At 43.3% G+C, this 18,028-nt stretch overlaps 1 protein-coding gene across 2 annotated transcripts in view; it reads right to left on the reverse strand.

Annotated features, from left to right (window-relative positions):
- The window catches only part of SEPTIN11 (septin 11), a 91,587-nt gene that overhangs the window by 22,290 nt on the left and 51,269 nt on the right, over window positions 1-18,028 (reverse strand). For both annotated transcript variants that reach the window (XM_007455414.1, XM_007455413.1), the window contains exons 3-5: window positions 15,026-15,221; window positions 6,467-6,653; window positions 3,126-3,287 (exon numbers count right to left, since the gene is read on the reverse strand). In XM_007455414.1, coding sequence (XP_007455476.1) covers window positions 3,126-3,287; window positions 6,467-6,653; window positions 15,026-15,221 — 545 coding nt within the window. The remainder of the gene's footprint in view (window positions 1-3,125; window positions 3,288-6,466; window positions 6,654-15,025; window positions 15,222-18,028) is intronic.

Genomic DNA, 18,028 nt, shown 5'->3' on the forward strand with positions numbered 1-18,028 from the left:
TGAAAGCAACCGCCAATGAAATCTGCTTTCCACATATCATATGGGATTTCATCACCAGGAACTGCCTGCAAGGAAGACCCTATAAGAAAATTCCTTGATAAAGAGCACAATGAATTTGGGAATATCAGTTCTGTGAATCTGATAAAGAGAGAAAAAGAGCAAAGATTCATGGGTATTTTCTTTCCAAGAAATTTAACACAAATTTAGTTTCATGGCCATGCAAAATTATTTAAAAGGACAGGAAGGGATATACAGAGAAAAACTGGATGGTATTCATTCATGTTACTTCCTGAATCCCACTGACCCCAAATTGCAGTCCTACAGCGGAATAAACACGTGCCGTCCCAGCCTGAGCTTTTAATGATGCTATAACCAAGTATGCTCCTCTGCTTGGGTCCATGGGACTGTTGTGAACATTAAATGTGGAGCCTGGAGCAGTGCCCGATGCATAGCAATAAGTGCTCCATAAATGTCAAAATGTCAGGCACTACTATTATCACCAAGTTCTCAGTACCCAGAACCAGGGAATTTTAGGGGTGGAACCTGTGTAGGAATTCCCTCCATGGTATCTCTTCTGAGTGAGTTGAAACAGAATCTATTGCCCACCAGCTACTTGTGATGGAGGCACCAAGAGTTAAATGTGCACTTCACTGGGCCCAAAGCCCGCACTGCTCTTTTGCCCTCTGGTTTTGGTTCTGCCTTTTGAGTAAGTCTAGTCGCTCTCCCCTATGATTACCTTCCTTTCGCATGCCCTCATGGCCATTTCCCAGGAAGAATCTGCTCTCCAGTTCCTTCCAAGGATTCCAGACCCTTTACTATCCTGGACACAGGAGCACGACAGCCAGAGGGGGTCACATGCCTCAGTGTGACCAGACTAGGACAGAGCCGAGCTGGTCTATCTCTGCATTAATGAGATCCCTAAATTTTATTTATTTTATTTAAAAATTTTTTTTTTAAATTTATTTTTGGCTGCTCTGGGCCTTCATTGCTGTGCACGGGCTTTCTATAGTTGCAGTGAGAACGGGCTACTTTTTGTTACAGTGCGCGGGCTTCTCGTTGCGGTAGCTTCTCTTATTGTGGAGCATGGGCTCTAGGCACGCGGGCTTCTGCAGTTGTGGCACGCAGGCTCTAGAGCGCAGGCTCAGCAGTTGTGGTGCAGCGGCCTAGTTGTTCCGCGGCGTGTGGGATCTTCCCAGACCAGGGCTCAAACCTGTGTCCCCTGCACTGGCAGGCGGATTCCTAACCACTGGGCTACCAGGGACGCCCCCTAAAATTTTCAATTCAACAATTTCGCAGAGAAGGGGAAAGTTACATTCCCTTCCAAAGTCCTAATCCTGTTGGGAGTGATTTATGGGAAAAGTTCCTCCTTAAATGATAACAGCCATATCTAGAAAAGTCCGTATGCTGAATGGAAGAAGGAAGGAGTTTTGTGGAATTAGTCTGATCTCCTAATTACGATGGCAAACAGCAACAAGACTGGGACCAGGTGGACTGGGTCAAAATCCCAGTGCTGCTCTTAACTGGAAGGCTTTGACCAAGTCATTTAATTCTCTAGATAAGCTTCAGTATGACTTTCTTTTTATAAAATGTCCAGAATAGGCAAACCTACAGAGACAAGGAGGTAGATTAGTGGTTGCCAGTGTTTGATGGTTAGAGGACTGACATCTAAAAGGTATATGGTTTTCTCCTGGGGTGATGAAAATGTTCTAAAATTGATTGCGGCAATGGTTGCACAGGTCTGTGAATACACTAAAAACCACTGAATTGTATACTTTAAATGGGTGTCATACAGTATATCAATTATATCTCAATAAAGATGTTAATTAAAAGAGCGCCTTTAGGGCTTCCCTGGTGGCGCAGCGGTTGAGAGTCCGCCTGCCGACGCAGGGGACACGGGTTCGGGCCCTGGGCCGGGAAGATCCCACAGTCATACAGTATATCAATTATATCTCAATAAAGATGTTAATTAAAAGAGCGCCTTTAGGGCTTCCCTGGTGGCGCAGCGGTTGAGAGTCCGCCTGCCGATGCAGGGGACACGGGTTCGTGCCCTGGTCCGGGAAGATCCCACGTGCCGCGGAGTGGCTGGGCCCGTGAGCCATGGCCGCTGAGCCTGCGCGTCCGGAGCCCGTGCTCCGCGACGGGAGAGGCCATAACAGTGAGAGGCCCGTGTACTGGGGAAAAAAAAAAAAATAGCGCCTTTAGTGCCTTTAATAATGACTTGATTAGACACTTGTCATGATCAGATCTGAGGAAAGTAAAACATACCTCAACGGACCACAAATTTAAAAATCTAGACTGACTTCCACTGCCGCCGGCACACTTCTGAATCAATTTCGAGCACGTATTCAGGGAAGGCCAAGCTATTTAACAGCTTCTAATTACATTCCATTGAAGCTAACCTGCAGTTTTAAGAATTCCAAAAACCCTCAGTGGGCATCAACTATGTGTGAAGAATGCTGCTTCTCCTACAGAAGTCGGGCATTCCCAACTGAAGAAAGATGGGTACAATTACGTGACACAGAGGTGAGCCACGGCTACGAGACACACAGGAGCAGTGGGAAAGACTTAGGTATCGACTAGCAGGACGGAGTGTCATCAGGAGAGATTATATCACAGGCACACCTAGATTGCTGAAGCTTTCATCATTTATCTCCTGACCATTCCTCCCTGTGATGTGGAAATTCTACCCTCCACTGCCAGTTTACCTCATGATTCAGGAAAGGGTGGGGAATGCAGAAAGGAGAAAAAGGCAGGAACCAATCACAGAAGCAAAAGAGAGGCAGGTGGATATATTTCTGCTGACACTGCCAGAAGCAAGCGGAGAGCTAGCTCCTCTAAGCTGCTTTGTGTGAAATGGTGCTGGGCTGGCATTCCCTTCCCCCAAGATTTGCTGTGGAAATCATAACTGTTAGAGCAGGAAGGAGACTTGAGATCTTGTCTAACTCTCCCATTTGACAGATGGACAAACTGAGGAGTAGGGTGATTAAATGACTTGAAACAGTGGCAGCTGGACCCCACTGAGTACGTTAGATGCTAGTCCAATGTTCTAGCCACTGCACAATGCTGCTACTAAGAAAAGCTTTCAGGAAAATCACTGGTTGGTCCTTTCTTACTTGAGGACTTACACTCATCGTTGCATTAATTTCTGCCACCGTTTCTTCATCTGTGGGGAACTGATATATCTGGACTCCATTGCTGACTAGTTCACTCATGATCTTACTCTTGAATTTGTGCAATTCGTTCTTGGCAATGGTGTCAGCTTTTGCAATTATTGGAATGATGTTCACCTATAAACCAAACACATCCATTTTTATACGATTCCAACGTAAGAAAAATAGACAAATGAATAAAATATAGAAAACAAAGAAGCAGAAATTGTAAGACTTCCCTTAGAAATAGAGATGATATAAAATATTGGACTTTTTACCTAGATGCAAAATTAAGAAGATACGGAATAATCTTTCAGTTCCATCTCTGAACATTTTTACTCGCTCCCATCTGGCACTGAAAGAAAGCATCCTCGTAATTTCCTCTTCTATGCCACCTCATTCTTCTTTACGGTGTAAAAGGAAGTGTTACTCTGTGACAAAGAGCGGTAACAAAGAAGCCTATTCTTTGAGTAACCACTCCTTTTTGACTCCTCCCAGCTACTTTAGGAGTTTGATTTTTGCATGTTTCTAACAGTCTAATACCAAGATTTTCATTAGTTAGAATAGTGGAATATTCAGCTCTATGCAGGATAGCATCCTTTCTTTCTTCTGATGACTTGAGAACTGCTGGAAGCAGAGAACCTAAGTATTAACCAAAACAAAATTGATTTCACCTACTTGTAAATTTTTCAAAATCACACCAACTAATTCTCTTGAAAATCAGCTTCTATCACATTACTTCTTTGTGCCAGAATGAGACCTAGTGCCAAAAGACAAGGCTCACTTTCAGAGCATCAGATACAAAGACCAGGTGAGAACTCTGAAGTTTGACAACAATGGCAGAAAGCCCAGAATGAGGGGCCAAGGACCCTCAAGCGCAAGCCCCAAAGCCCAAGGTGGGACACTCTGCTCCCAACTTACCCCAGCACTGTCCACAGGGCACATTCTTTAAAATCGATTTTTTACAATTAACTTTCTTCCGCTCCCTGATTGGTACAGAGTTTTCAACAAGTTGCTACTGACATCTGATACCGGGGACCATGCTCTCCACCCAGCTCAGGTGAAAAGGGAACAGGCTCGGTGTGAGAAAGCATCAGTCCCAGCCAGAGAAGAGGGAGTCTTTAGGGGGGTTTTCCGGGTCACATTCTGCATTCCTTTGCTTCTCCTTTTATCCCGAGAGCCAAATCAAATATCCCTGATAAACCAGAGTGAGATGACCCGTTGATGGAAAAATCTGTTCTGCCCTATTCCTCAACCCAATCCTAACCTTATCACGGATGGGCTTCCTGCAGCAAGTTGTCTCAGCGAGACAGACACCATTGAGGGTGGGAGAATGCCTGGACCAGGACGTGGGGAACAACCCCCTCCCCATGGTTTGTATTGGCTAACTTTTGTGCACACTTAGTATTGGGTTAATATCAACATGGACGAAATGGCAGAGGTTCATATTTTCTCGGCCAATTTGAGTAGATAGAAGAACCAAGCAAATTTAGATTTAAAATCTCTTCTTCCTCAGTGGCAGGTGCTTGGAATCTTGTCTGAAATTGTCCTATGTTTGCCTTAACTCTCCGCTTTACTTGTATCAACAAATCTTTGACAATACCTGGTTTCAGATACTCCCTAGCACTCAAGCTCTACAATAATCACAGTTCTTTGAAAGCAGTTTAACCAGCTTTGTAGTGATTGTTTTGTTTTGTTTTGATTAGCTGTTTGTTTTGCCTTATTTTCTTTCCCTTTTTAAATTGAAGCATAATCCTGTTGTTGGATATCACCCTGGCATGGCCTACAAGCTCAGCCTCAGTGAGGAAGCCACCTCCCTTTGTCTGCTTCCCAGCCCTGCTCTCAAGGACCTCCCTGCCCAGTGAGCCACCATCGATGGTTCACTGAAGCTGAATCAAATGAGATGAGGAAGGGTTTCCATTTATTCTCCCAAGAGTGCTCTAGCTGCAGGACTCCTTTCTGGTTGGTAGAATGTTTCTGTAAAGCAGTGCGTCTTCGCAAGCTGGGGGCCCCGGGTGCCTGGCTTGGTGTCAGCACGCAGGCCCTTTTTGGGCTGGTGCAGGCAGAGGCCTTGGGGACAGGCTGATCTTCTCAGCATTCTCTCACGATTATGTCCCTCCGGAGCAAAAGCATCTTTTAAACAGTGTTGTTTGGACAGAAAATAACACCCAACAAAGCCCTCTAAAAGTAAGACTTTGTATTGAATTCAAAAGGAGGTTAGAATCTAAGAGGAAATTATAGCTGAACTTTGTGGGAGTCCTTGTTGCCACTTGCTGCTTCTTTATTTCAGAATGTATTGTCTTCCATTTATTTCAAAATGGAAAATCAAATGAATCATCAAGTAGATCATCAAATGTTGTCAAACTCATCGGTCCCTTCCTCCAAATGTTGTGAAGGAGAAAGGTTATAAATGTGCAAAGATTAGGGGTCAGGCTTGATCTGAGACTCTACCTCTTTTGAACAAATGGTGCAGCGCAGTTTTAAAATCTAAGAAGTTGGACCATCCTTATCACACAGATTAAAAAAATAAACACTTTTTTTTTCCATGTTAAACTTCAAATTAAAGCCAAGCCTGTAAAAACCTTTCAAAGAGAGATTTAAAAGAAAGTTTTTAAGAAAATAAACAAAGCATGAAATTATAGTTCAATCTCACTAAATTTAACCCTTCCTACGACCCTTTAGGTGTCTCCACTGTATAATTCCCTAACCCTCAACAGAGCACACACTAGTGCTAATTTAAGAACTAAAAATACTTTGTAATAAGCTACATGGTTTTGTTTGTTTTGTTTTGTCCTAATATCCAGAGAGGTTTTGAACCATTTTTTTCAAAACCCTATGGTTCCGTCAACCAGAAAAAACAAATACAGGGTTAGGAAGTAGGGAGGGATAAACAGGTGGCGCACAGAAGCCTTTTAGGGCAGCGAAATTACTCTGTGTGATACTCTAGTGATGAATACATGTCATCATAAATGTGTCTAAGCCCACAGAATGTACAACACCAAGAGTGCACCCTCATGTAAACTATGGACTTGGGGTGACAGTGATGTGTCACTGTAGGTTCTCCAGTTGTAACAAATGCACCATCTGATGGGAATGTTGGCAATGGGGTGGGCGTGGGGCTATGCATGTCACGGGGCAGTGAGTATGTGGAAAATCTCTGCACCTTCCTCTTAATTTTGCCGTGAACCTAAAACTGCTCTAAAACGTAGTCTTTAAAACAAGACACCAAATTACACTGAAAGCAGAGGTAAACTGGGGCCCCCGGATAAAAGTGATCTTACAGGAGAGTGGACAGCACCCAGAACAGCAGTGAGTACCTTACTGTCCAGCTTCTTCATGGTGACCAGGTCCAGGGACTTCAGCGAGTGTCCAGTGGGGGCAATGAAGTAGAGGCAGGCGTGGATCCTGGTGTCGTGGTAGTTGAAGAGGGAACGTTTGATCTTCAACTCCTCTTGCAAGTAGGCCTCAAACTGGGCATCGATATATTCCACGATCGGCTTATAGCTAGGATGCAGAAGAAGGTGTTTTTTTTGTTTGTTTTTTTGCCGTACGCGGGCCTCTCGCTGTCGTGGCCTCTCCCGTTGCGGAGCACAGGCTCCGGACGCGCAGGCTCAGCGGCCACGGCTCACGGGCCCAGCCGCTCCGCGGCATGCGGGATGCGGGATCCTCCCGGACCGGGGCACGAACCCGCGTCCCCTGCATCGGCAGGCGGACTCTCAACCACTGCGCCACCAGGGAAGCCCCCAGAAGGTTTTTTAAAACACATTTCAAATCGGCATGTTGCTGGTCTCAAACCTCTTTGTACAATCCTCCAGGAAAGTCTTCAGTGGTTCCTTCTTCCCTAAGAGCTAAGGCCCAAGTTCCTTACCTTGGCAGCCCAGGCCTTTAGCCATCTGGCCCCTGAACATCATCCCAGGCCCTCTCTCCAACCCCTTCCGAGGCTCACCCTTTCTGTCCCACATGTCAAGCTCTCGCCTGCCTCTGTGCCTTTCCTCATGCTAGCCATCCCATCCCCCCACACCTCAACCTGGAATGGTGTTCTTCCTATTACTCCCCTGGCTAACATTCAGCCTTTAAAACAGCAACTGGAAATACGTGAGACACACTGTCACTTCCCCCATGGCACCCATGAAGGTATTGCTAAGAGACTGTGGCATTCTTTCCTGCTGGGCCAAAACTGAGCCTCAAAATCTGTCTCAATAAAGTGATTTTGACAGCCTCTCCCAGCTGACTGGCATCGGTGCACAAGATGAAACTGCTCTGCAGTTTCAGGATGCAGCACCTCCTCCTGCTGGCAGCCCCTCCCTGCTCCTGCTCCCCCGTCCCCCGGGGACGAGGGCTTCTCCGTACTCTCATAAAGCCCTGCGCGTGCCATAACCTCATCTATAAACTGAACTGCCTGGTCTGTTATGATCAAGATTCTTCCCAACTCTCAAATTTTATGATTTGAAGGTAAACTTTGTAACCCTCTCTTCTCACTAAATCATAATTCAAATCCATTTTGAATAATTACACATGACTCTATTAACTGACCAAAAACACAATCACTAATATCATATTGGGAAGACATATTCAATAAACCATATGTTCTCCAGGGATTAAACAGTACATTAGGTCACTGTGGAAAAGCCATGAACTCTTCCAGGTCTCCAAGGGGACTGCTCAGAAGTAAGTGTCAGCAGCAATGACGTGGGCTGATTAGGAATAAAATGGGTTAATTCTTCCCCAAACTTACTACCTTGCTGAGGAACGGTTTAGGCATTAAGAAAAATAAAAACCTCTCAACTCTCGGATCCATAAATTAAACTGGAAATCCCTGAAAGAGAACTATAAATCTTTTATAATGAGGGTGACGGCAGATGCCCTAAAAGAAAAAACAAACAAAACAAAATAAAACAAACAAACAAAAATGTACGTGACCAAAACTGAAAACAGAAAAAAGTTTTCTTATATTTTCGCTTGGTGATTTATCATAATCCATTGCTTCAATTCGAGCAGACGAAATCTCTAGAGGTTTCAAGGAAAAGTAGGATGTGCCTAAATAAAATTCTAAACATGACAGTAGCAATCCCAATGGACTCCAATAGAAAAGGATAAGCAAGTAATAAGACAGCCATTACTATGCTAGGATGGTTACATAAAATGGGGGTTAAAAGCATGGACTCAAGCCAGACCACCTAAGACCAAACTCCAAATCCATAATTTACTAGCTGTGTGGCTTTGGGCAAGTTACTAAACCTCTCTGTGTTTCAATTTCCTCATTGGTAATATCAAGGACAAAGATATTACCTATATCAGACAGCTAATGTTGACAAATTAAGTGAGCAGCTAATATATGTACAGAATTAGCCCATAAAACTGTGAGATATAACTATTTCACAGTAATATAATAAACAACAAGTAAGAGAAAAGCAAGCCTGACTTTTCAAAAAGACAGGGGGGAAAAAAAAAGGAACTTTACACTGACCCGCTTTCCACGGTATCTGTTCTGCTACTGACTCATGCCCTGTAGGGCAGCGGACCAGGCCACTCCAGTGAGGCCCAACCATGCCCTGTCAGTCCAGGGCCTGATCTTTCGGTCTCCTGACACCCAGGCATGTGACTGCGGGAATCAAGGTCCCCCTATGCCCTCTTAGCCCCAGGAGAGGAAAGCAGCTCACAGCAGGTGCTCCTTCCTGCCTCCCCAGTTCCTGATTTGCAGCTTCTTAGCACCTCCCCACAAGAGTGGCCCAAGTATGCTGCTTCTTTCTATTCATTTCCTTTCTGCATTTGTTTTTTTTTTAACATCTTTATTGGAGTATGATTGCTTTACAGTGGTGTGTTAGTTTCTGCTTTATAACAAAGTGAATCAGCTCTACATATACATATATCCCCATATCTCCTCCCTCTTGCGGCTCCCTCCCTCCCACCCTCCCACCCGTCTAGGTGGTCACAAAGCACCGAGCTGATCTCCCTGTGCTGATCTCCCTGTGCTATGCGGCTGCTTCCCACTAGCTATCTGTTTTACGTTTGGTAGTGAATATATGTCCATACCACTCTCTCACTTTGTTTGTTTATAATGATATAGAGGGTAAAATGGGTGGGATTTTGTGCTTGGTTGTGTGTAGGAGGTAGGAGAGGAGGTCTCTGGGTTGAACCCCGGGCTTCTGACACGGCCAGTGGTCTGGATGCGGGTGCAATTTGCTGACCTGAGGAATACGGGGGAGTGTGGGTCTGGGGACAAGATGAAGAGTTTGATTTTGGACGTATTTAGAAGAGGAAGTGGAAATATCCGGTAAGCAGTTGGATGGATTGGTCTGAAACTTGGGTGAAAGATCTGGTTAAGTGAAACACAAGAGTAAACGTGATTTTCCGAGGAAACCAGATACAGGAAGAAGAGGGAGATTGAAAAGATTGGCCCAAACCCCTTAACAGGTGATGGCAGAAGGAAGCCCGAGGTACAAAAGATGTCTTTGGATATACCAAATCCAGGGCAGAAAGCATGCCCCACTGCAAAAGGAGACGTGCTATGCCTCCCATAATCTTGGAGGATCAGAATCAAAACCAAATGCAAACTGTTGGTGGGAATGTAAACAAATAAATGTATTTCAGGAGAACAATTTACCATAATCACTATGCCTGGTGTTCAAGATTTAACTATGTTGATGAAACAGTTTATTCCTGATGCATAATGAGTCAGCCTAGTGGCTTTGTACTCCCCTTCACATCCTTTGAACAAACTCTCTGCCCTCTCTCCTACTCCTGTCCACATGTTATCTACACTCAAAGTCATAAAGATAAGGAAACTTCATCCCTATTTTGCCTTTTGCTAGTTTCCATTCTTACAGCAAGGATACCTATTTATATTCTGTTCTGCCAATTCAAACTTCTGTGGATTTTAGCCATATCAAGCAGAGGAAAGGGCAGGGTGGGGGAAGGAGGGGGGATAGGGTAGATCAAATCAAGTCCTTACATTGTCACATAATATCTTTTTAAGGCATGGGATATTCCTTTTTATCTACTACTTGTTTTTCCCCCCATAAATCTCCAGCCATTAAAAAACACAAAAAAATTGACAGAGGTTGACCCTAAAACTGATGGGGAAAAAATATTTTATGCAATGTTTTCTATCCACCCAAGCTACCCACCTGCAAAACAGCCAATGCCATTGTTCGGGGACTGACTCTCCATTTCATATGTGACCAGATACCTACCATCTTTCTATCTATTAGCCAAAGTTAATTTTCCTTATCCTTCAACTACATCTACCAGAAAGTGGAATTAAGACAGAATTTGAAGACCAAACAGTCCATTCCATTACCATTTTATAACTCTGATAAATATTTGGTGAGTTTGAGGATTCTCTCAGTGGATTTCAATTATCCATGCTTTTTTAGGACTGATTATCATTATAGTTTGTAATATGCCGTTGACATTCTATCTCCCACCTCCCAAACGTGAGGCCAACAAATTCTTTTATTTCCAACACTACAGCAAAATTTGGTCTCCCTTCTCCAGACCTCTTCCCTTCTTTACTGAAGAGTACAGACAGCAAAACAAGGAGGCCTTTAGACCACGAAGAGTTAATCGTGCTGTTAAACAAAACAGGAAACCTTACCAGATCTCTCTTCCTGCCTCCTTCTAGCTAGCCTGGTCCCAGGCAGATAATGATGCAGGAATGCTGACATGTCCGAAGCCTACATAAACAAACTGGGACATTCTTGAAGTCTTGCATCCATGGCAGAAAAGCTTGCCTAATCCTCAAAGTAGTAAAAATAATCATGGGTTTAGAGAAACAGCACATCCCCTTCCATATGTTTACATATCGATACAAAAATGCATATCCCACTTCCAATTTTTTGAAGGAAGCAGACCCTATCCAAATGACTATTTTTTTTTAACAACAGACATTTGGGTTTATAGTCAACAGTGTCAACAATCATTCTGGGGCACAGAGTTCTAAATGCCACTTAAAGAGGTTATGCAACAGATGTCAAGAAATTTCAGAAGAAAAAAAAAAACTTGGTATGTAGGTTAGGTTAATATCACACTTCCTCTCTTCTAAGTCTCCTTGGAAACTATTATTTGACCCAAATGAGTCAGATAATTTCTTAAAGAGGCCTCCAGCTGCAAATGTGTGGATCAGCCGTTGCACTGGCCACCTGCTGTTCAGGGCTGGTGAGTGAAAACCCACCAGACTCAGGGAAAGTCCCCATTTAGGGGCGAAGTAAAAATGCAGTGGCAGTGCTGAGGCGATGACTCAGAGCTGGAACAGCTCATGGAAACGTAGCAGCAAAATGCAGGAAGACGGTTCTCATTCGTGCAGGCATACATCCTGAGAAGGTGCAGCTGATGTCTTCCCATCAGAGAGTGCACAAGCATGGCACTCCCCAACCCCAGGGAGAGACCTGCGCAGGTCAGAGATGGAGACCCGCCTTGCTCGGACGGGGGCTCTGTGACCACACGAGGACCAGCGTGCACTTTTGCCTGTCATCAGGGTTTTCTCTTCATCTGTTTCAGTGGGCATTGCAGACAGCCTTCAGGCAAGAACCTCTCCATCATTCCCTGGCATTGAGGTCATAAATTAAGAGCAACTGCTCAGCTGTGCTTAGCTTTCCTCCACTCCAACACAATGTACAGATAGTCCATTTTGACAGATGCAAAATGAAATCTTTCTATGTCTAACAACTCCTCCTGTATTACAGGCCAATGCTTACTGAAGAGCATTTAAATTGCCCTATACATAAAATAGAGCTCCGTGCTCAGCCAGAGCGTGAGTTAAATATTTCTCTGCTGTTACTATGTGCTCGTATTTCTATCACAGATAGTTAAAATCTATCTAGACAATACATAGCCCTAGATAAAATGGTTCAAATTCTTCTTTACAAAACACACACACACAACATACACAGTTTTGAGGAAAATAAAGCAAACAAACAAACAAACAAACCTGGTACTAATGAAGTTTCTGAGCCCTAAGCAAACATAATGTAACTTAATGATTTGGTGTCTTATTCCCATTAAGCTGTCACTGCACAAAAATGTCTCTGGAAGCCTCCTTCTGGAATTATCTTTGGGCCTGGGACAGTTTAATTTTAACTTTCTGAAACGTTTTTTGAGAATGAACTTAAGTATTTAAAGCAATCATAACGGACTTCCCTGGTGGCACAGTGGTTAAGAATCTGCCTGCCACAGATATACAATGGAATATTACCCAGCCATAAAAAGAAACGAAATTGAGTTGTTTGTAGTGAGGTGGATGGACCTAGAGTCTCTCATACAGAGTGAAGTAAGTCAGAAAGAGAAAAACAAATACCGTATGCTAACACATATATATGGAATCTAAAAAAAAAAAAAAAATGGTTCTGAAGAACCTAGGGGCAGGACAAGAATAAAGAGGCAGACGTAGAGAATGGACTTGAGGACAAGGAGAGGGGGAAGGGTAAGCTGGGCCGAAAGTGAGAGAGTGGCATGGACATGTGTACACTGCCAAGTGTAGGGTAGATAGCTAGTGGGAAGCAGCCACATAGCACAGGGAGATCAGCTCGGTGCTCTGTGACCACCTTGAGGGGTGGGATGGGGAGGGCAGGGGGGAGACATGGGAGGGAGGAGATATGGGGATATATGTATATGTATAGCTGATTCACCTTGTTATAAAGCAGAAACTAACACACCATTGTAAAACAATTATACTCCAATAAAGATGTTGAAAAAAAAAAGAATCCACCTGCCAATGCAGGGGACATGGGTTCGAGCCCTGGTCCAGGAAGATCCCACATGCCACGGAGCAACTAAGCCCATGCGCCATAACTACTGAGCCTGCGCTCTAGAGCTCATGAGCCACAACTACTGAGCCCATGTGCCACAATTACTGAAGCCTGCGCACCTACAGCCCATGCTCCGCAACAAGAGAAGTCACCGCAATGAAAAGCCCGCGCACTGCCACGAAGAGTAGCCCCCACTCACCGCAACTAGAGAAAGCCCACGTGCAGCAACAAGGACCCAAAGCAGCCAAAAATACATTTAAAAATACAAAATAAAAATTAAAAAAAATAAAAGTTAAAAAAAAGTAAACTAAAAGAATCATAAGGCATTTAAAGTCAAGATTAGTGAATAGGATGGGTGATCTTGAGATTAACACCAAGAAGGTTTAAGGCTTAACAGCTTCCCTCAAATAAGGGCACACAGCAACTCAGAGAAAAGAGCCAAACTTGCCTGGCTTTATAAAATGACTCTGTGTGTTTTATACAAGTAAAACCTCTGGATGCGGACAGCCTTCTCTACTAACTGATGGGTGCTAAACTACTAAAGCAAATAGCCTGAGATAAGATGTAAATGAAAGAACTTGAGTCAATAAAATGACTGCTTCACCTCAAAAAAAAATAAAGAAAAAAAGAAAAACCTCACTATACTATTTTATAACTAGATCATCAAGTTTATGTAAACCAGTTTTAGTGAATGAATACGTGAGACTGACATAGCTAACAGCTTCTGTCTACATACAAACTACAGGACCAAAATTCTGAAAAGAGATTTTATTTCTTAAGCAGCTTAAACATGTCATTCTTCTTCACTGACAAAGAAGTTTGTTATATATATTATCAAATTAGCTTAACAAACCCTTGCTGGATAGAGAGCGATCTGAATTCCTCACTAGGCTCCACTGAAACCACACTCAATATTCAGACTCAATGTGGCCATTCTGCACCCAGTGGGCCACCCAAGTATGAGCAGCCTACAGGAAGACCCAGACAATGCACAAAGGACACACAGTGCTCATGCCACGGCACTAGCATCAATACTAAGATCCTGCGCTGGCTGGAAATCAACGACAATTCTTCCAACCCATCTTTCACAAACATGCTTTCTTCACTTTGGGGTTTTAGGAGCTGATAGCACTGTATCAGCTGTGTATTATTACCACACCCCTCCTCCAGGCTTCGCCTTTCCCAGTGCCCTTCCTTAGACCCCACCTAAGAAGAGACTATATACAGATCCCACTGGAAGAGGCCTGAGAGTATCCAGGTCATTCCCTTAGAGTGAGATAAATTGCCAAGGTCCCATAGCTGCTCATCGGCAGAATCCAGATCACAACCCGAGTCTACTAAATCCTGGGCTCTGGCTTCTTGGGAAAATCACGTTGACTCCAAGTTTTCATTCAGATCTGTAGGAATTTGGGGATTCAGTCAAATATCCCAATCTGCCTCAGAGACTAGGAGAGAGTGGCAGATGCTCATTCCAAACTCCTTTTACTTTTTAATGCCCCTCCCCCCACCTTTTTTTTTTTTTGGCAGAGTTAAGACAGCAACAACAACAAAAACCAGAAACCACACTTCCCAGACTCTCTTGCAGCTAGTGTTCTGGATCTGGTCTACTTTCTACCAAGCAGATGCAGCCATACAAGACCTGGAAGCAGGAAGGGAGCCACACAAGGCAGAGGCCCACACAGGGAAAGGGGTTCTTCTTGCAAGGGATGGTAAAGGCATTTGGCTCTCTGAGACAGACTGGGTAAAGGTTCTAGAGACCTCTCCCCAGCGTCACAGGTACCAAACTATATAAGGTAGTTTGCGGCAGGGGTTCCACTAACTGTACGTGTTTCTCTAGACTGCTTTTCCAGGTGGGAAAGCGCCCAAGCCTGGTTCCATGACTCTCCTGGAAAAATGCCATAAGGTAGCTTATGCCTTCTAACAAATCCCTTTTCTCCTTACCCTAGCTGGAATCAATTACACTAGCTGATTCTGACCTCAAGAACATTCTCAGAGGTCAAGAATGTCTTATCTTTTAGGTGATAGGAGACCAAGCCCCATAACTAGCGAACATTTAGTCTTTGCATTTACCTGGGATGGATCCTGTTACCTTCTCACTCATTTACATCCCCACAAAATCCCAAGATGTACCTGTCATCCTTATTTATCTGGTCTCCAAATCCCACAGTGTCAACGATGGTTAACTTCAGCCGTACATTGCTTTCCTGAAGCTCATAACTTCTGGCTTTTAACCGGACACCGGGTTCATTGTGAGTAGCTGGGTCACTTTCAAATTTGGTGTTGAATAAAGTGTCCATTAACGTGGATTTGCCAATGCCCGTCTCGCCTGCATGACCACAAGGGAGAAATCAAAGAATGTGTCAATGCCTCTGAGGCACCAGTTCGCATCATCAGGAGTTTTTCATCATCATGACAGTAAAATTTTTTGAAAAGTCAGTATCACCAAAAATCCCACCACAAAAAGATAGTCCTTTCCATGTGTGATCTATGGAATACTTCCCGAGAAACGCTTTAATGAATTTCCAAAACCGTTCAGTAGAAAAGATCTTGAACTTACAGATCAAGATGCTTTTCTTTACCTCTGCACAGAGAATTAGAACCTATAAGCTTGCCTGTGGTCAGTTTCAAAGACATAAACCGTAGTTCCTCCTTCCCTAAATGTTGGCACGTAACACTATATTGCTTTAAAAAAATTCTATATTGCTGAGTTTCCGTTACGAAGAAAATTCAAAAGACTGATTCATTTGTATTGAATTACTTGATACCATCTACTGTTGTGGGAAAGAATTACATTTTTCAAAACAACACACTTGACAAATAACAGCAATCATAACAAACCCAGCTACAGCTGCTGAGTGCTTACCTTGTACCAGGCCCTGTGGTAAGAGCTTCCAATGCACTATCTCATTTAAACCCTAGTACTAACCCCCATGGAATAAGTACTGCTCTTTCCTCCCTTTTACAGATGGGGCATTAAGGCTTAGATAAGGTCTAAGTAACTTGTCCAAAGTCACACTGTTAAGTGGCAGAGCCAGGCTTCTAACCCAAGTTTGTGTGGTTCTAACACCTACACTCAACCAACACAGCATGCTGACTTTACTGTTACAGAGAAAACTGACTGCCTAATATTTCTTAGGTATGGTTATGAATCTGTTTGAATCCTCCATTATCTCCATTTGCTTTCCCTATTCAGCAGATGGCAAGCACTTGTTAGATTTCCCAGTTTCAAGCGGATGTTTGTGACAATGAAACTGAATGATGTTAAATAACCTGCAACAATGGCCTTATTAATTCACATTGATAATTCAAGTCAGTTAAGTCTTACCGAGCCCCTAATATATGCAAAGGAGAGTGGCAGGTACCTAGCACCACTACACCAATCAAATGGTAAGACCCAAATGTGGAGCCGTGGAGAACTTTAGCTTGGTCTTCAAAATAAGACCAAGAAAAATTTTCTCTATATATACTAATTCTTGAGTCAAAAATAATTGGCAATGAGAAAGAACCCACCCTTGTCAGGGGTGGTGGTCGAGTGTGTGACGGTAGATATCGAGAAACATTATCTATAGGAACGCCTTGAAAAAAAAAAATCTGGAAAATTTCCCAATTAGATTTTCAGCTCAATTTAAACATACCAATATACTGTGGCCCTTTCAACAAATCCCAACCCCATGATGGTCCTAGGAACAGTACCTCTCTTCTGAAAAATTGCCATAATGACTTTTAGGATGGTGACAATTCCATGGGGGAAAAAAGAGCTCTGAGATTTATAGCCTTAGGGCAACTTTCCCCCTGACAAAATACCTTTGCTAATTAGAAGTTCTGTATTACTCACTGCTTTCCAACACAGTACAAACACGAAGTAGAATGGAATCTTTCTGTAATTGAGCTTTCTCTAATTAGAAGCCTTATGTGGTTTGCCACTGACTACCATGATTCACTTGTAGGATAAAAGTTGTTCAAGTACATTTGCCTAACGCTTTAGCTTTACCCACTGGACCCGATACATCTAAGATCAAAGAATTTCCTCCTTCATCAGTCTTCTTTCAGCCAGTCTCCTTTCCAGCTTAGTACCAAGTTCTGGGAATACAACAACGAACTGGCCTGATCTCCCATAGCTTAGAATCTGACCTGGAACATGACTGAATACTTAGCCAGACTCTGATTTACTATTATGGGAATGATATTTTAAATGTCTGCCATAACCACATTCCTCTCACAAGCAAGACCATAGTTTATAACATGGACCTTGCTAATGACCACAGATAACTGGCCCAGGGCTAGCCCCCTGTCCAAAGGCACCCATGGACGCCGGTGCTGTGAGAATGCTCCATACTGTACAGTGATTTGTCTATCCAATCAAAATTCTCTCTTGGGGAGTTTGAACCTGCACACAGCATGATGGCATGAAAAAGAAAAGATATGCTGAGAGAAGCGAAAAATCAGATGCCGTGAGGCAGCAAAGGCTGTCAATAAATAGAAGACATGTTGCTGACAGACCATGAGCTGGACATACAGGAGAAAGAGAGCAGATAGATACGGTAGACACTAGTACCTGAAATTTATTCATTAATAATACTTGAGTATTTACTATGTGACAAGCATAGGTGCTGGGGATAAAATGGTGAAGAAAAACAGCAACTGACACTTCTTGAACTTCTGTAATATCCTGAATGTCATTCCAGGTCTCCATGAAGTCTAGCTGTGTAGCACTTGAGACTGTCTCCTGTCTTCCTTACTTTCCTTCATATTCTTCCAAAAAAAGACCCATCAATAAAAGTAACCTAAAGTAGTCTCTGTTCCCTAATGCTCAGCAAGCTGATATCCACCATGGGTGACTTAACAAAATAACTTTGAACAAAACAACGTTATGAAGTAACGGATACAGAAACAAAACAGCGTTCTCACTTGTAAGGTACATAGAATCTGGAAGGCAATTCTACACCGAAGGTACTCCAGTCATTTTAAGTACCTACTTGAGTATCTTTCTCAATAGAGCAAACTTCTTTTCAGAATTTACCTATTTTCAGAACAGGGAAAAAGGCACAACAGCAGAACTATTTATAAAATTTCCCCTATAAGGTACCGGTTCTATCAGTGGAAACTGACCCACTTAACTTTCATCTCTTTCCC

The sequence above is a fragment of the Lipotes vexillifer genome, unplaced genomic scaffold, assembly GCF_000442215.2.
Source record: "Lipotes vexillifer unplaced genomic scaffold, Lipotes_vexillifer_v1.1 scaffold749, whole genome shotgun sequence".
NCBI lineage: Eukaryota > Metazoa > Chordata > Mammalia > Artiodactyla > Lipotidae > Lipotes > Lipotes vexillifer.